The sequence below is a fragment of the Argiope bruennichi genome, chromosome 10 (genome assembly GCF_947563725.1).
Source record: "Argiope bruennichi chromosome 10, qqArgBrue1.1, whole genome shotgun sequence".
NCBI classification, from domain to species: Eukaryota; Metazoa; Arthropoda; class Arachnida; order Araneae; family Araneidae; genus Argiope; species Argiope bruennichi.
Genome location: NC_079160.1, coordinates 87,616,509 through 87,634,247, shown reverse-complemented (window position 1 = coordinate 87,634,247; position 17,739 = coordinate 87,616,509). Strand labels below are relative to the sequence as shown.

The window sequence follows — 17,739 nt, the reverse complement described above, 5'->3', positions numbered from 1 at the left end:
AGGATGGACTAGAATGTGGCTTCTTTATGCCGGAGGAGTTCATCCATCTTTGAAGAGGGTGAGCCGGTGGTTTCTTGCAATAGGTAATGATAGGGAAATGTTGATGCCGCGGATGAGAAGATTTAATTAAACTTTATCTGAACGACAGGAAATAGTTAGAAAATATATTAGTACAAGGAAGATATGTTAATATATAGCAATAAAACAATATATAAAACTATTTTATTCCCTTTTTTAAAAATGTTATTGAAAGAAGTTTGACCGATCAAATCCTCTCTGCCCTTGTGTTTTGCTTAGGAATATGCAAAAAGAAGTTGATAAAAGAAGAATAAGAAATTTAATACATTGGACATTGAATTTCAGATTAAGTTGTAATTCTGCTTTGATTTATGTAATCATAACTTTTATATCGTTGAGTTTTTAGGTTTTGACTGATTAATTGAGCTGATTTACAGCATTAAAAATGTAATTCAATTTTAACGTAGAAAAGTATCAATTTCAATTTAAACAAAATTCTATTCGGATTTCGATATAATTCTTTCAGTTCAAATTGCTTGAAAAATTTCTTTAAATCTTGGAACTATTATGTTGCATTTCACTCCTACAGATTTTTACAATTTAGACATAGTGCATAAAGGGTATTGATAGTTTGCACATAGTCACTTTTGAGGGAGGAAATCGTTGTTCCGATTGTTCCTCTTCTTTTTTAAAAAACTAGAATTTTTAAATATTTTTTAAATTACCTTAAATTTATTTTAATTGTTATGTCATAGTCCCTCACTACATTCATTGTTTTGATAACAAACAAATACAAAAACTTTAAATACAGGATAATCATAAAATAACTTATCCTATTTTAAGGCATCTGAAGCTAATACTAATAAATGGAATAAAATCAAATTTCTTATGCAGTCGGTGGAAGATCAAACTTGACAAATGAAAAAGAGAAGTACCAAAAGTTCACAATGCGATATCTTGTACACAGAAGAAACAGGGCATCAAAAATATGTCACGTGGACCAGGTTAATTAACAAAAGGTTATTTTCTGTGAGTGTCCAACTCACAGAAGATGTTTTCATCTCTGACAGGGCTCTCCTTACCGTCTGAATGGTACTGAAATTTCACATGGTCCATTTTTCATGCGTTCATTGTGACCCATTTTTGTTCCATTCTAAAATGTTCTATTGATGACTTTTATTACTAAATTTGTTTTTGGAATTCATTTTCCAATACTTTCAACAAGCAAAATGTGTTATTATAGAACAGCATAAGACAGTATAATACGATTAGATAACTATACGCAAAAGAAAATAGTACCTTCTGCAGGTAAAAGGATGTCTTATCACAGTATAGCATGAGACAGCATAATATGGTTAGATGATTATAAAAAAGAAACGATATCTTCCACAGACAAATAGATGTGTTATCTCAATACATCATATGACAACATAATACGATTAGATAAATATACGCAAAAGCAAGTGATACTTTCCACAAGCAAAAGGATGTGCTCAGTACAGCATAATACGGTTAGATAACTATACTAAAAAGGAAACGATACCTTCCACAAACAAAAGGATGTGCTATCTCAGTACAGCATAATACAAATAGTTGACTGTGCGCGAAAGAAAATTATACTGTCACAGTTAAAAAGATGTGCTGTCACAGTACAACATAAGACAGCGATTAGATGATATGCGCAGCTACAATTTTTGAGATTGCAGCATCCCGTGAATCGACTGCAGTATAATTTCATTTGTTTATCTTATAATCTATTATCTTCACTTAAAATCTCCGGATCACGAATTCATTTTACAAACATATATTTCAACTTCCTTTGTTACCGACACCTAACATATGGCATATGAGCTTCATTAGCTATCCTTGAGAAGTTAATTAAGAAATATCCCATACTACAGACACTTTATAAAAAAAGCAGGAAAAATAAAAGAAGAAACAAAATTCTTGTATCGCCCAAAACCCCTCGTTGCAAAAGCAATTAACCCTTTTGTAGCCTTCCACGACAGCCGAGCTCCACTACAGAAACGGAAGCTGGCGGTAGGAATTTTAATAGCTTGCAAACATGTGTGGGACGTTATCAATAGGATGCGATATATTGCCTCACGCTTCGGTTAATTAGGATTGACAACTACAAGGGTTTGCAGCGCGCGTCACTTTGGGGGGAAATATTTTTTGATTGAACAGTAGTTAGGCGATAATTAAGATGGAAATTGGATCTGCTGCTTTTCCTAAGGAAGTTCAACCGTGCAAGTTTCATGACCCAGCAGATCCCATTAGCTTCTTTTTTAAAAATTGAAAAAGGGTGCATATATTATATCATATCCGGTCATGTTTTCCCCCTTGTAAACTTATATTTGAAATGAACTGTTCATTGTTTACCCGAACGAAGAAATTGTTCTTTTGTAAATGGAAACTAATATTTGTGTAACTTCGTGCGTTAATAGATAATGTATGCTGGTACAATACCTGTAGGCACTCTCTGAATCTCTAAAAATTGTTAACTGAATTGTTATTGAACTTAATTGTTAACTGAAAAATTATTGTTATTGAACTTAATTGTTAACTGAAAAATTATTGTTATTGAACTTAATTGTTAACTGAAAAATTATTGTTATTGAACTTAATTGTTAACTGAAAAATTATTGTTATTGAACTTATTAATCTCTTGAAAATTATTGTTAACTGAATTTTTCCATTCATCAGTTTTGGTGTAATGTATTTTTCCTGCCTTATCTTCATAAAACGTTTTAATCCGATCCCGTTTATCTAACAAAATGTTAATCCATGGCATTAGTTATTTGCTATAAAGATATTTACTCGTTATTTAAGAATATAATAAGGTCTTTGCGAGCATATTTATAATTGCTCTCAAAATCAGTTTGAATTGTCATGGTTTTTAATTTTGTGCTATTTTTTCTTATGTCTTTCTGTTATCATGCTTTGTTTTGATTTGCGCAAGTAGTAACGCAAATGTTTATTTGCAGTTTGCAATACAGGATGTACAAAGATTTTTTTTTAACATTTTGTTTATAATATGTAATTGGATCTGGTGCAAACTGAAATTAGTAAATGTTATTGGATGTTTTATTAAGTTGATTAACTGAATCATTACAACCGAGGAGGTATATGGTGCAATTTAATACAGAGAATACTTTCGCTTTTTTTTTTTTATCATTTAACTTTTTCCCATCGTTCATAATACTTTTTATGGATTACCTCAAATTCCTTTTGTCGAGTTCGGTAGAGAAAAAATCAAAATATTGGCATCGCGATAAACCAGGAATGCTTGAAGCATCATAGCATCATCTATGGTGAGCGGTGAAAAAATATTAATTATTTTTGTACACTTAAAAGACAAATGGAATACCAGTTATACATATATAATACCAGTGTTTAATCGGGAAAGATATCACGATAGATTCAGGAAAATGCTAGATTCATGCCAAATATTTATATTTCTTATCTGTTATCCTCTAATGCTATGCACCAATTCTGGATCTTATCCAAAGTCTATGCTTTTATGCGGTCGAAGGAAGACAACACACTTATTAAAGAGCGCGAGAAAGTTTCGTGAAAATGACTCCCACTAGTTTCCGAGCATTTTTACTTACGTATGTATGTAGTTCCCCGCGATTTACACTTTGCAACAAAATTCATCTTGTCTCTTAAAAACTGTAAAAGAGGAATAAGGTTGTTATTATTTTAGAACTGTATTTGATTAGAAAACAGATTTTTGATAATCCGACCAAACGAAGCAATCTACTTTTTCTTCTTAGTGAAGCCATGCGTCAGACGTGATTCGGAAATATAGGTAACAGGAGTACATATTTTAAATTTCACATGAACTTAATGGATAGTCTTACATCGCTCTATTTTTTTAAAATGTGTAATTTGTTTTAAAAATTTCATTGCCTTAATTATTAACAAAACCCTTTCTTTTTCAGTCCATTCGCTGCACGGCCCCCAACTGCACATGTGAAGGATTCACACCCAGTAAGCCCAGCATCCGTTTGTGTGATTCTTGCCACCATGGCTGGGTAGCGCATGGTAAGTACTGTTTATTAACGTGCAATACAAAAATATTGTTTCATTGTAAAACTAGCGAATGCATATAGGAGAGAGAGACCAGTAAACTTGATTAAGCAACAAATATATTTCACGTTTTCTTTAGTTGACACGGAGGATTAAACCATCAATTAATTCCATATTTCCGTTCTTATTCCATCTCTGGATTGCATTGAACTTTTAGAGACTATATCTAAAACACTCGTATTAAAATCCAACTAATTTCCAACGAATTAGTGAATATTTTTCCAGTATTTTATATTTTTTCTTCTTTTTGCATGGTTTTATCTTTTATAAGACCTTTAATTCCTTGCATGAGATTATGATTTATGCACAGTGGCAAGTCAATTATATAGTCGTATTTTGTGATAATTGAATATTTTAGCAAAATAAATGAAGCTGCTTGTTTAATTACTTGATTAGTTTAATTATTTTACAGTTAGCAAATGTAACCAAAAAAAGAAATATAAAACTTGTATAGTAAATTTTCTATACACTTTATATGAACCTATTTTTGTTGAAACAATAGAATTTTAATGATATAAAAATGGGGGAATAAGCATTTTGATAAAATAAGATATACAATTTTGAGTTTAACATTAAAAATGCAATATGAAACGAAAACGAAAGTTTTTTAAAATTATTTTTTGACATAATTGCCATTAATGTTGGGCCCGTTGTTCTATCGCTGGATCGTTTTAAAAATCCTAACCTCGTAGAATGCCGCTAGTTACGAGTAGAAACAGTGTGCATTGGACTGTTTGAGGTTGTCATCAAGAATCAAACTTCTGACCTTTGAGGAACCCCTTCCTGTGTCCAAACAGGTGAAAATTTGAGAGTGCTAAGTCCAAGGCTGTATTATAGTAAGGGTTCTAAACTTCTCAACTGGATCCTAGCAGTAATCCCTCCCCTCCTCCCCGTTCTTGTAAAACTGCAAGGAGAATAGAGTTTTATCCTGACGAAAATTTGAGCAACTGCATTTCATTGCAACTGCTCAAATTTTCATTTGTTCTACTATACATTCGTCCTATTTACAGACGATGGCGTTCTATGAGACAGGAATTTTCAAACTGTGGAACGTATACTTCATCATGAATGGCGATAATATCGACAATACAAAATTTCATTTTTGTTTCATTTTGATATGCATTACATTTTTTTATTATTGTTTTAAAAATTACATGCGTTACTTAATGATATGTCATCGTATTATGCATTGGAAGGTTAACCCGAAAAATTTGTTAACAGTAAACAATTTTAAAAAAATCATTTCTTGCCCAATATGATGAAAATATTTCATTGCAATTGTTGCCCATGAATATTATTAACTGACATGTAAGGAAGAATAAGTTATTTTCAACAAGTTCTCCAGCTGGTTATGGGCTAGATAAGTGCGTTTCTCAGAAACCTTTACCAAACATGAATCACAAGCGCACCTTTTTCGTTTTTCCTGCATGCCAAAAGTCAATTCCAGACCATCGTCGGAGTTCATCTTCTGTTTTTTTCTGCTTCTTTTATTTGCTTATCGACCTTTTTATGGGTCTCGTGACATGCACTAATGGGGATAAAAACTCTGCACAAGGAAACGCACACGAGCCGTCAGGCGAATCCGCAGGGGGTCTTCCGAAGTCGCGAGCAACATGACTTCCCTCTTCCTTTCCCAACAGGTTGGTCTTCCACCTCGCTACCTGCCATAAATCTGGACAGGGTGTTTCCGAAAAATTCTTTTGATCATGAAATGGGACTCGACCACTACTACCCACGCAAACTCTTACATCATTGGTACTTTTTTTTTCTTGCGTCTTTTATTGTGTGTGTTTTATCCTAATGGTTTTCAATGGTTGATATGCGCCGCACGTTGCTGGGAGGTATCAGAATTTGATGTGGCCGACGAAAGACAAGTGCATTATCATTGATGGTGAGCGGGCATTGATGAAAAAGATCTGTGGGCGAGTGCATAATGCTCGCGGACTTTGAAAAGAACCTGACCTTGTCACCTGGTAATATTCGCATATGTCGCCAGAATTGCTTTTGTATATTCATCGCCTTTTCGTTTCATTTTTCTTGTTATTATTTTGGGAATGAAGATAAAATAGTGCCGTGATTAAGGTTTTAGAAATTTTCATATTATTTGTGCCATTTCTGTTTTCTGTTAGCTTTTTTGCTCTTTTCTTTTTTTTTTAAAGCAGTTATATGATGCTTATTTCGATTTGAAGATATTTGAATTCCTTTAGGCGTTTGATAGTAAACAAGATTTATGTTGTTATATATATGTAAAATATTTACAGAACATAAAAGAATGCGTTTTGGGGTCAAACTTTGTTTGGTACTTAAAAATTCGTTTTTATATAAGATATTTTTAAATTTTTATATCTTTTCCTAAAAGAATAGTTCTACCTTTCTGTCTGCAAGCTTTATTAATTCAATTTGTTGTTTTTTTTAAGATTTTATAATGTTTAGTATTCAATGAAGTTAGGTTGGTTCATTAACCTCCCGTTTTTTTTCTATAAGAGGAATATTTATTATTCATTTCAAGGCACTGTGATATATTCTTTGAAAGTGAATTAAAGCTATTTTTTAAAAACATAATTAACGTAGAACTTTTTGTACTGTAATTTTAAATGTTATCTTCTCTTCCTCTAATAATAAATTGATAAATAAATTTATATATTTCCATGGACATAAATTCATAAACTGCTATATTTCCAATCTAGTAAAGTAATTTCTATTTGTTTATTTTACCGTGAAAAAATAATTCTTATATAATAATTATCAGAATATGAATTCTTCCCTTAAGTATCTTAATGTCTAATATGAAAAGTATTTCGTATTACAGGAAAGATAATTCGGTACTATGTATTTTTTCGTTTTTTGTTACTTTTTTGACTTCGTATAGCATATTTAATTTCCTACTTCGAAAGTACAAATTTGTTCCATTTTGAAATGAAAATCTTTATTGAAGTGAAGTTTTGTTTCTTCTTTTTTACTTTGTCATCTTTTTGACTTCGTATAGAATATTTAATTTCTTACTTCAAAAGTGCAAATTTGTCCCATTCTGAAATCAAAATCTGTATTGAAGTAAAATTTTGTTTCTTTTTTTTTCTTTGCTACTTTTTAGACTTCCTCTAGTGTTTTTAATTTTCTACTTCAAAAGAACAAATTTGTTCCATTTTAAAATCAAAATCTTTATTGAAGTTTTCTTCCTTTTATTTTTTTCCTTGTTACTTTTTCCTACTTTAAAATTACAAATTGGTCCCATTCTGAAATGAAGATCATTATTGAAGAATTCTTTAATTAAATATCATAAATTCTTTCTGGTAGTTAAAAAAATTAAATAGTTTCTATTAAAAATCTATTTAATAAAAAAAAGAAATAGAATTATAAAGAGGGGGGAAACTAGTAATATACCTGTTTGCTAATTCAGTTGTCAGTATTATCTCATGAAGAAAGGTCTGTCAAATCTACTACCAAACTCACACGTTTTATCAAAGCAATTCAACATCCCGAAAACGAAAGTAAACTTCGAAACATAAGATATTAACAAACCCAAGCTCAACCACGATCCTTATCATCAAACCGGTATTTTAAGCCTCTGAAAGTGTGCACAGCACGCTATATCTGTCACTCGGAGCAGATAAGGTAACTTGTGTGAAAGAACATAACATACTTTTTCTTTATCTCGAATTGAATCCCGCACTCCACTTGTACGTTACGTCGCCCGCGTGACAAATAATGTGGAGAATACGACACCAGTGACGGATACTCGCGTGACGTCACGGATAACGTGATAGCGGTATTGCATTTGCGCGTGTGGGGTACTTTATCTCACTTCTGTTGTTTTTTGATATCCTACTGTTTGTTTTGTCACGTGAGTTTGAGTTGATGTAATTTTTTTTCCATATCTTTTCTTACATCTGTGACTGTCTCTTGTGTCTATATTTCTTTCGTATAAGATCTTTTTTTTTCGTGTGCTTTCAATTTTTATCATGATTCACCTGAAGTTTTTATTTTTTTCACTTCGAAGTTTGCGTAATTTTTACTTTCTCGTATACGAAGTATTGCAAAAAATTATTTCGTCAAAAAATTCGAACTCGAAATTTTGACGAATCTCTACGTTTCAGATCTCCCTGACTTCAGAAAAATACTGATACAGACCTCCCTGATTTTGATATAATCTGTTTCTAAAAAACTCAAAAACGCTTGTGAAAACGATAACTCAAAAACGCTTTGAGTTAGAGATGAAATTTTATGTTTGAACTTCAGACCAAATTTGCAGATTTCTGTCAAGTTTCGAACCAATTCCATTCAGCGGAAGTCTGTCGGTCTGGCTGTTTATTACAAGTGAACTCGATAATCACAAAATGTATCGGACAAGATAAATAAAATTTGCTTTGCAGATTTTGCTCCTAAGATGTCGATTCTTATCAAACGTAAACGGTTGATAGTCTGCTGGTCTATACATTCATATGCATGTAAATGCAATGACTTAACTCAGGTGTCGTCCTCGTCATCTGACCACGGTTCAAAATTACGAGGTCCGTCCCAAAATAGCCCTAGTGTTGCTTTACAGCGGGACGTTAATATAACTAAACTAAACTAAGCAATGACTTAAATCCGTGAAATTTTTCGCATGTGATCCTGTGATTACAACTGTTGTTACATATCTAATTTCTGTTTCAATCGGTGGGGGAAAAATTCTTCCAAAATACATATTGGCATGATGGATTAAATAAAACTGCAAGATTCTCGCCTAAGATCTGTATTCCGTTATTGTAGCTCGTCAATGATTTGCTGGACATGCGTGGTCTTACTCAAGATCCAGAGTTTTTAACGGCGGGAGGGAAATAAAATCCTTATTGATGAGTATGCGAGAAATTTTCAGGGCCGTGGTGGCCTGGTGGTGAGATCTTGGCTTGTGAGCGGTAGGGTTTCAGGTTCGATGCCCCATTCCACCGAAGAACCGCCGTATAAGGGGGTCTGTTGCACGATAAATCCGTCTGGGCCAAGCGTCCTCCCGTTGGTGTGGTGGGGAGAGGGGGAGGGGGCAGCTCAGGTGTCGTCCTTGTTACCTGACCGTGGTTCAAAATTACGAGGTCCGTCCCAAAATAGCTCTAGTGTTGCTTTAAAACGGGACGTTAATATAACTAAACTAAAGCGAGAAAATTTCAGGAGACCAGTCGTGCTTGTTTTATAAGCTTTTGCACACGAATATCAAAAATGATTCACCATTCTGAATGAGACATTGTTTTTCATATTCTTGCTTGATAACAATTATTATAAAAGTCATATCATATCAGAAATTCTCAAATTAATTTTTAGTTGTTAAAACTTATCAGTAATAATCCTTTTCCCATCTTCCTAGACATTAAAACGATTCCCTGAATTCCCACTCACATAATCATATCAATGTAAAATATTAAGAAATTTTTTTTTTCACCATTCTAAACTTTTAGTATTGAATGGAAATAAAAACAATATTTTGAGAATCTACCGAGAGGATTTCTTATTCACGTTTTTTGTATAATATAAAAATATGTCCCTCTTTCTTGTAAAAATTGTATTAAAATAAAAGTAAATAAATAACGAAAACATTGCTGGGATTACTGATTAAAAGGAGGAAGAAACTGTTTAAAAAATTGGATGAAATGCTTTTACTATATGAGGCCTGATAATAGTATTTCATTTTCGAGTTATGAAAGAATAATTAAAGCTTTCATAATTCATAATATTCTCTCCTCAGAATATAAATAAAAAGTCTTTTTTTTTTTTTTTGCAGGAAGTTATAGCGAAGTTAAGAATTCCATTAATTATTTATATTATTAACTGATTAAGAAAATAAGAGATGTTATTTCTGATTGGCTAAGATAAATTTATCAGAACAAGTGACGCTTTTATGATAAATAAATAAAATGCAATTTTTCGGAAACAATCTTATTCTCCAAATTATTGCCTTCAAATATGGTCTAAAAATAGCTAAAGATATTTTTGATCATTTTCACATATATAAATTTCTTAAATCAAAAATTAAATAAAATTCTACTCCAATCCTTGATTGTTTATCCGCATAAATTATATTAACAAAATTAATTTAAATAAATGTAGTGATTTTAAATGAGTTTCAGATATTCCAAATATCAAATTTTATTTTTTGAAATTGGCAATAATCGCTTAAATTGCCAATTGTTCCAAAATACAAAAATGTATTATTATGAGGGGACATATCTTTGATAAAGGATTCAATTATGTGGTCTCCTGCCCTAGCATTTGTAGCTCTCTCCTAAGCTGAATAAAAAAAGGGTGACAAATACCCTCCTGGGGGCTTCTCGAGGGAGGAATGACTTTACCCCATTCCCCATCAGAAATGCACCGGGCACAACCCTTTGTGGCTCGTAAATAAATACGTCAGCAGGCTCATCAAGAAGTCCATTAAGGGTTCATGATGGCATCCAGTTGACCGAGAGAAATTCCTCGGACGGACGGACAGTCCTTTAGAAAATGGTCCCTGGCACGGCGCCCGACGCCACTCCAGAGCTTCTGGCCAGATGACTTCCGTTGGGCAGAGTGGACGACGGGCAAGGTACTACTTCTGACTAAAGAAAAAGCAAAATAAAGGCAGCTTGGGTCGTCACTTAAGGGCCGTGTCCCAAAGTTTTCGCCCGGTGTTTAATGACCGAAAAAGGCGCATTAAAAGAATGTTGGTGGTGCAGGAAAAGCGATGGCAAGGATTGTTTTGATTGCTTTCGCCTCTTCTTTTCGGTGGATCGGATCCGGTGCTATCCATCACTTTCGCCGAGCTTTCTAGTTTTTGTCTGCTCTAGGTCGTTCAATTCTCTTAGAGAATTTGGGCAAACAATGCTTCCTTATTGTGTAATTTTTGACAAATTCTGAATTAGTCGTTTTGGCCGTTTCGACCAGTGTCGAGACCTCACTCTGCCTTCATATATGATGTGCAGAAAGAGAAAGTGTAGTCGTCGTCAACAGTTTTGACTTCACGATTTGTATATTTCTTTCCGTTTTAGAGTTCCTTGAGTCCGGAAAACCTATTTTTGACCTTAAGCCCTTCTATCTCTGAATATGATACTCAAAATATATAATAATATTGTATTCTAACGAGTTTCGGGGCTCTTACACAAAATTGTACATCGATATCAAAGTTTGAATAAAATCCAGTTGAAAGAAATTCCTCTATCGATCCTTGTATAATGTGAACCTTATAACTAAGAAAAGCCACAATATGAGTAGATAAAATTTTCCATCTTGCTGGATCAATAAGAATATAGATTGTTATCAGAGTTTCTACCAAATGTTCAAAGCAGTGACTGAATAGCGCTCTGTCTTCGTACCAAATCTTCAAAGCAATGACTGTCTCTTGCACTGTCTCTCTTCGCGTCTATATGGATGCCTAAAACTCAAAAACAAAGAAAACTAGCTAAATGAATTTTAGTCCTCATCTTTATTCCAAAATTGTAGTTTTGTATGAAGATATTAACTTAGTTGATTTATTAAAAAAAAAGTCCAAAATACATATTCGATTCTCTATACCATTCTGCGAAGTTAAGTGCGGGAGAAAATCGGACATTCCCATCTTGTAGATTTCTCAATTTACTTTTAAAAATGTGTCGTCCATATCTCCCAGGCTTGGGCAGAAATGCACTTTTATATCTGCCCAAATTCTAACTAAATGTTTGGGTATTGGAGGGGATTAGCAAAATCTTAAAGCTATGATAAGGCCATATTTTACTGAATATCAATTTCCTTCGAGAAGTGTGCATTGAAGAAAACATTCCTATGTTTCTGAACAAGAGATGAAGAATTCCTCCGTTAAAATTGAGAATCTTGCTTTCTTTATAATATCTTTGATAAAATCTAATTAACTCCCGATTCGCTTTTTCCTGAAATTGTCGTTTCTTTCTTTTATGTCAACTGCAAGTGTTCAGCTACTTTATTTTTATTATTTTTTTAATATTTTGTAATTTATGGTTGGTAAAGTTTCTCACGTTCCAGTGCCCGGAACTTCGTCGAGCAGTCCCCCCCCCCCATTTGTCTGAGGCACGTTTTTAGACGATTGGGTGGGGAGTGCAGTTTAGGCATTCGATTTGAAAGAACCGTTGAAGGTAACTGGGGAAAGGGGGGAGTCTGTCTATCAATAAATCTGAATGTCGGAATATCCTTTCCGGAATGTCGCTCGTGGGAACAACATGTCTTACGCAAGCCATCGTGCCTTATTTGCAGGCTGCTAACCTTTTGGCGAGATTTTTACGAGATCTGGGTTACCAGAATTAGAAGAGAATTGCCATTGCTATATGTTTATTTTTTTACACAGTAGACCAAGTCCATGACGATTCTATTACATACCACAGAAATGTGGTTATCAGGAAATGTAGTATTTTTCATGTCCTTCATTTTGAATAATCTAATCTCTGAATTAAAAGATAAAGCTGTTGATTTGTGGTCAGAGTACGGAGGTTTTTATTTTTGATTGTGCAATTTTGTAAGTTTGTAAAATAATGCCGTTGCAATTCAACAGATTGAAAAAAAAGTTTATACCAAAAAAAAAAAAAAAAAAAAACAGCAAAAAAAAACATTAATTAGCATTGGTAGAATTTTATCCAAAAATTTTTAATTAATTATTAAAGAATAATCAGCGAAATAAGGTATTTAGATCAATATAAGAATTTTAAAAAATATGTCATAATCTGGCTTCTTCTTTATATATATAAAAAATATGTCATAATCCGGGTGTTTGTTTCTATCTTTGTTTTTCCTTATCTGAGCATTTAATTGCACATAATTTTTCTTCTATTTTCATTTTATATGAAAAAAAGGCCCTTACCACTATTTCTTGTTGTTGTTTTTCAAATGTTTTATCATCATATTACTAGTCCATTCTTCTGACGGTATTGTTTTTATAACTGAAGTTGTAAGCATCTAGTTACTCTGTTACAAATCTGAGAAGTCATTTTTAGAATATTTACATAAATTATCTTATAGCAATTCAATTAATTAAGCCGAATAAGTTTTTAAATATATTTCAAATTATATTTTATAATAGATGATTTTTTTATTGTATTTATCGTTTACCTTATGAATTGGAATGTAAACAAACCACAAAAAACTTTTTATCTTCAACGACGTGAGCGATTTTAAGATGAGACTTTAAATCTTATTGAGATTAGATCTGAATTTCGATAGGTATATACGATTGCAATGTAAAAAAAAATAAATTATTTCTTAATTTTTTAATAAAATTTTTCTAATTACCATGGAAAACTCGCCTTGCTTTGTTACGCAAATTCAGAAAAATCAAATAATAGTTTTTGCAGAAATCAAAAACGAAGTAACTTCTGACATGAGTTGCTCGTTTAACTTTGTTAATTTGAAACACTAATTTTTTTTGCATAGAAATCGGCTTTTGTGATGAAGCAATTTTTGATTTCAAGTAACTATAACTTTTAAACTTTTTTCTTATAATTCGGATTCAATTTCTATTATTTATGTTTTTTTTTGTTTGATTGCTATCAATCAGCTCCGTATAAATTTAAAAAAAAAAAAAAACTTCTTTCTTTCCCTTTAGTTTCAGTTCTTCCTCAAAGTTTTTTGTGCATTACACTGCAGTTTGTGCTTTCTATATTCACAATTTTTTTATTTTCCCGATATGAACATGATGGGAACTTCACAGAAGTATTCTGTTTAATCTCGAATAATAATTGAAAAAAAAGGATAAAAAAATAACATTATTTATAAAGATGCAATGAGAAATTGCAAAGCAGCCATGATATTTCTTCCTTCACAAAAATACCTCAATGATGTATAAAAAAAGTGCATTTTTCAGCATGTCGAAATGTATTCATGATTAACAGAAGGCACTGGTACAATTTCTTAAGTTTGTTACAATTCTTCTCTTCTCAATAGAGTATTTTTTTTTTTTTACAATCTTAACATTACAAAAAAAATAATAAAAAATAAAAAAGTAAGCAAATTGTGGTCAATTTTAATAAACAACAAGTGGAAAAGCAATGAAAACAAGCCGAAAAAGAAATACATTCTTTCGGAAAATATAACCTTAAATAGCTTTCTAATCTCGCTGGTAAGCGATTAATTTTAAGCAAAATTTGGCGTCAGTTTTTAAAATTCCACTTTCCATCCAAGCAACCCTATCCATGTGTATAATTCAAACGGCAACCGCCGTTTATAATATGTGACACCCTAAAGCTGCCCTTTATTCTAACTGAAGAGCACACAAGGGGATTTCCTCCATCCCCCCCACCGATAGTCACCCACCACCCTCAGCAGACGATCTTTCCTTTCCATCCTCCCTCATCGAACCCTGCCTTCAACTACATCGGGTCGCATTCTCCTCCACACAGCTTGGAGATTGTTGATAAAAATTTTTGTAAATGGCCGCGTTCAAAAATTTCGACTTAATCTGTCACGTGAGAGTTTGGCCTGCAGACGAAATTTTGTTATCTTGTCCCAAACATATGGAGGATTGAAGACGAGGGGATGGCAACGTACCCACCCCACTGCACGTTTGCTCAATCCCCTCCCCCCACCACCAACCTAGAATTGTCTGACGAACATATCTGTTAACACCCCGGTACCAATCTTTCGTAAGACCTTTTGGGAGTTAAAAGTTTTCTTTTCCAGTGCTTGTTCGAAGGCGTCGATCTCTTGGGGTACAAAGTCGTACACCCTGGCGTCGTGTACGACTCTACGGATGGTCAACGGTTCGATAATTTCAAAGTGTAAAAAAAAAAAAAAATAACAGAACGGTCAGGGCAAGAAATATCAACTTCTCGGTCGATTTAGAACTGCATACCTAGGGACATGCTGAAAAGTGAAGAATTTCTAGGAAATGTGGACCCATGGGAGTGGAAGTCTATCTTTTTTTTTAAACAAATGGATATTTTTATTGTTTTGTTGAAGTTTTTTTTGAGTTATGTTAAGTCTTCTCATGTTGGGAGTATAAGTACCTTTGATAGGAATCTTCTTAAGTATATTAGAAAGTTTGAAATGCTTTTATTACATATTTGTAGGTTTTTTTTTTTTTTTTTTTGTTTACAGCTTTGTTTTTAAGTCTTGATGTTGGGAGAAAAAATTTATTTTAGTTCTTTTAATTCATTATACTCCTTTTAAATATTCACGAATGTGTATATATTTTGAGATCATAAATTTTAGCACTCATTGAAAAAAAAAACGTAGCCATCAGTGGGAAAATACTTTAAACGTATACAATACGTCTAAAGTATTTTCCCATTTTACCCAATTTTAGTTTTCGTCTTCATTAATGATATTTCCGCCTTATTTCCTAGTCGTAACATTCAAGAATAATTAATGTTGTGATTAATTATTATGATTAATGCAATTAATTCAGTCACTTAGCGGTTTAAGCGTTAGCTAACACATTTTTTCCCGAAAAAGAATTCTATCTTGAAAACGAAATCAAGAAGATATTATAGCAGCTGTGCTAAGTTGAATTAGTCTGATTAACTATCTTGTGGATACTACCCAACGAATAATTCCTGCGAATAAATATTATACTATACAAGTTACTTGTTTTCTTTGTTATACTACGATGCATACAACTTTCATGTGCGCTTCATAGTATATTAAAGAAAATCTGAAAATAGAAATGTGAGCTCTCATCGCATTCACGGTCTTGAGCAAAGTTTACAGTAACTTATACAATACAGGATGGGGAAAAGGATAATTCCTTAATTCGAAACCATGCGAGAAAGTTTTCTCAAAATATTTATGATTTTGCTATGATTCACAGTGAGATTTCATAAATTTGGTAGTAAAGGAATAGGCACTTGTGGCAACAGAACTGCATGCTGTTATCAAAATTGAAGTTTTTAAAATATCTTCTTAACCTTTTTTTTTATGGTTTTAAATTTGATAGTTTGACTTTTTATCTGCATTGTACTTTTTATATTTGAATTAGTTCAAATAGAAATAAATCTCTTTCATAAAAATTTTAAAATTGTCTTCTTTTTTGCTTAATTGAAATGAATTTCAGTATAAGTAAATTTAAGAAAAATAGGAAAATAGACAGATGATCTTTATTAACCATATTGCCCTTAAAATTTAATTTTTAAAAAAAATTTTCAGATTATCTTTCTTTAACTGGAAATTAAAATAAAAAATTCTTTTACAAACTTATAGTTGACAGACAGATCTTTCCAAATAATATATATATATATATATATATATATATATATATATATATATATATATATATATATATATATATATATATATATATATGCATAACTTACCGGAGACTTGACTGACAAGGATACCCAGTTTAAAAAAAAAATAGAAACTAATAGATAGAATTAGATACAGATAGATTTGTTTTTCATTTTTAATCATTATTATAACTATCTCAATTTTAGCTTAAAATAAGTGTGCTCATATTACCCATAATTATAAAAGAGTATCTATCTTTTTATTGATGTATTATTTAAAATTATTTAATTTATGACACTGTATTACTACATGCTTAACTTTCTATTTTTTTTTCATGATATATTTTTTCTTGAGCGTACTTATGTAGGATGTTAATAAATTTTGAATTGTTTTATTACTGAAATGCGTATGTGGTTGAGGGGAGGGGGAGGGGAGTTCTCTTTCTACGTAAATGACATTAACAAATAAATAACTTACTCAAATCTGGAGAAACGTATTTTCAAGTTATGAATTGGACAATATGTATGGATTTTCTTAATAAGACGATTTAAACCTCCTAGATAAGGAGAATTGGTTATTGTACAGTATTCATTTTGATAAAAATACCTATAAATATAAATTTTCGTTTTAAAATTAACACAGGCTATGAAATATTTCCTCTTACATTTGCCAATTCCAGAAGGCAACAGCCATTTTACCATTATTTAAAGTGATATTCCTTTGTTAGATTATATTCATGGACTCTTCACTGTCCACCGACTTCCTGTGTTATTCTTTTACATTCTGTATGACAGAGGAACAATTTTTGAAAGGCTATACAGAAAAAGATCACGGTTGGATGATTAATCGTTAAAGACATGTTCGATAACATATGGTCAGCCTGTACAGCACCCCTCTTTCTTGAAAGAAATGTAGGGGGAAAGAAAAAGAGAGAGAAAAAAAAAGTAATCTGCGGAAGTCATCCGAAGATCTTCCTCCCTTCGTTGTTCTGGGTCTTCACAGGTAGTTGCCCAATTTGGTTCAAAATCTTCGCAGTACCAAAAAAAGAAAAAAAAGTGTAGAGAGAATAGATTTATAAGAGGCATAGAACAGCTGTGATCTGTTTAACCTTTACAAAAGCTTGGTTCAGTCACGGTTTGGGCTAGGGAACTAAATGGTAAGTGATAAATTATGATGTCTTTGTGTGTTGGAGATGATATTGCAAAAGTTATACTACATTGTTTCACCGGATATTGTCTTGAAACTCATCCTGGGTGATTTTGCAGACAGTTGGAGAAGTGATTTCTTCGAGCATTTTCTTTTTTAATGTCTGCCAGGTGAAAATAATCACTGCCTAGGATGTAGTACCAGTGACGGCTATTATTTTTTGCCGACAGGTGATGATATAATTAAACCTCGATCAATCAACAACGCTGAAAGGTTACTTAGAGCCGTTGAATAAATATTATACGTGTGCAGTGA

At 32.3% G+C, this 17,739-nt stretch overlaps 1 protein-coding gene across 2 annotated transcripts in view; it reads left to right on the top strand.

Moving 5' to 3' along the window:
- The window catches only part of LOC129989061 (zinc finger protein basonuclin-2-like), a 312,172-nt gene that overhangs the window by 220,344 nt on the left and 74,089 nt on the right, over positions 1 to 17,739 (top strand). For both annotated transcript variants that reach the window (XM_056097380.1, XM_056097379.1), the window contains exon 3: positions 3,966 to 4,068. In XM_056097380.1, coding sequence (XP_055953355.1) covers positions 3,966 to 4,068 — 103 coding nt within the window. The remainder of the gene's footprint in view (positions 1 to 3,965; positions 4,069 to 17,739) is intronic.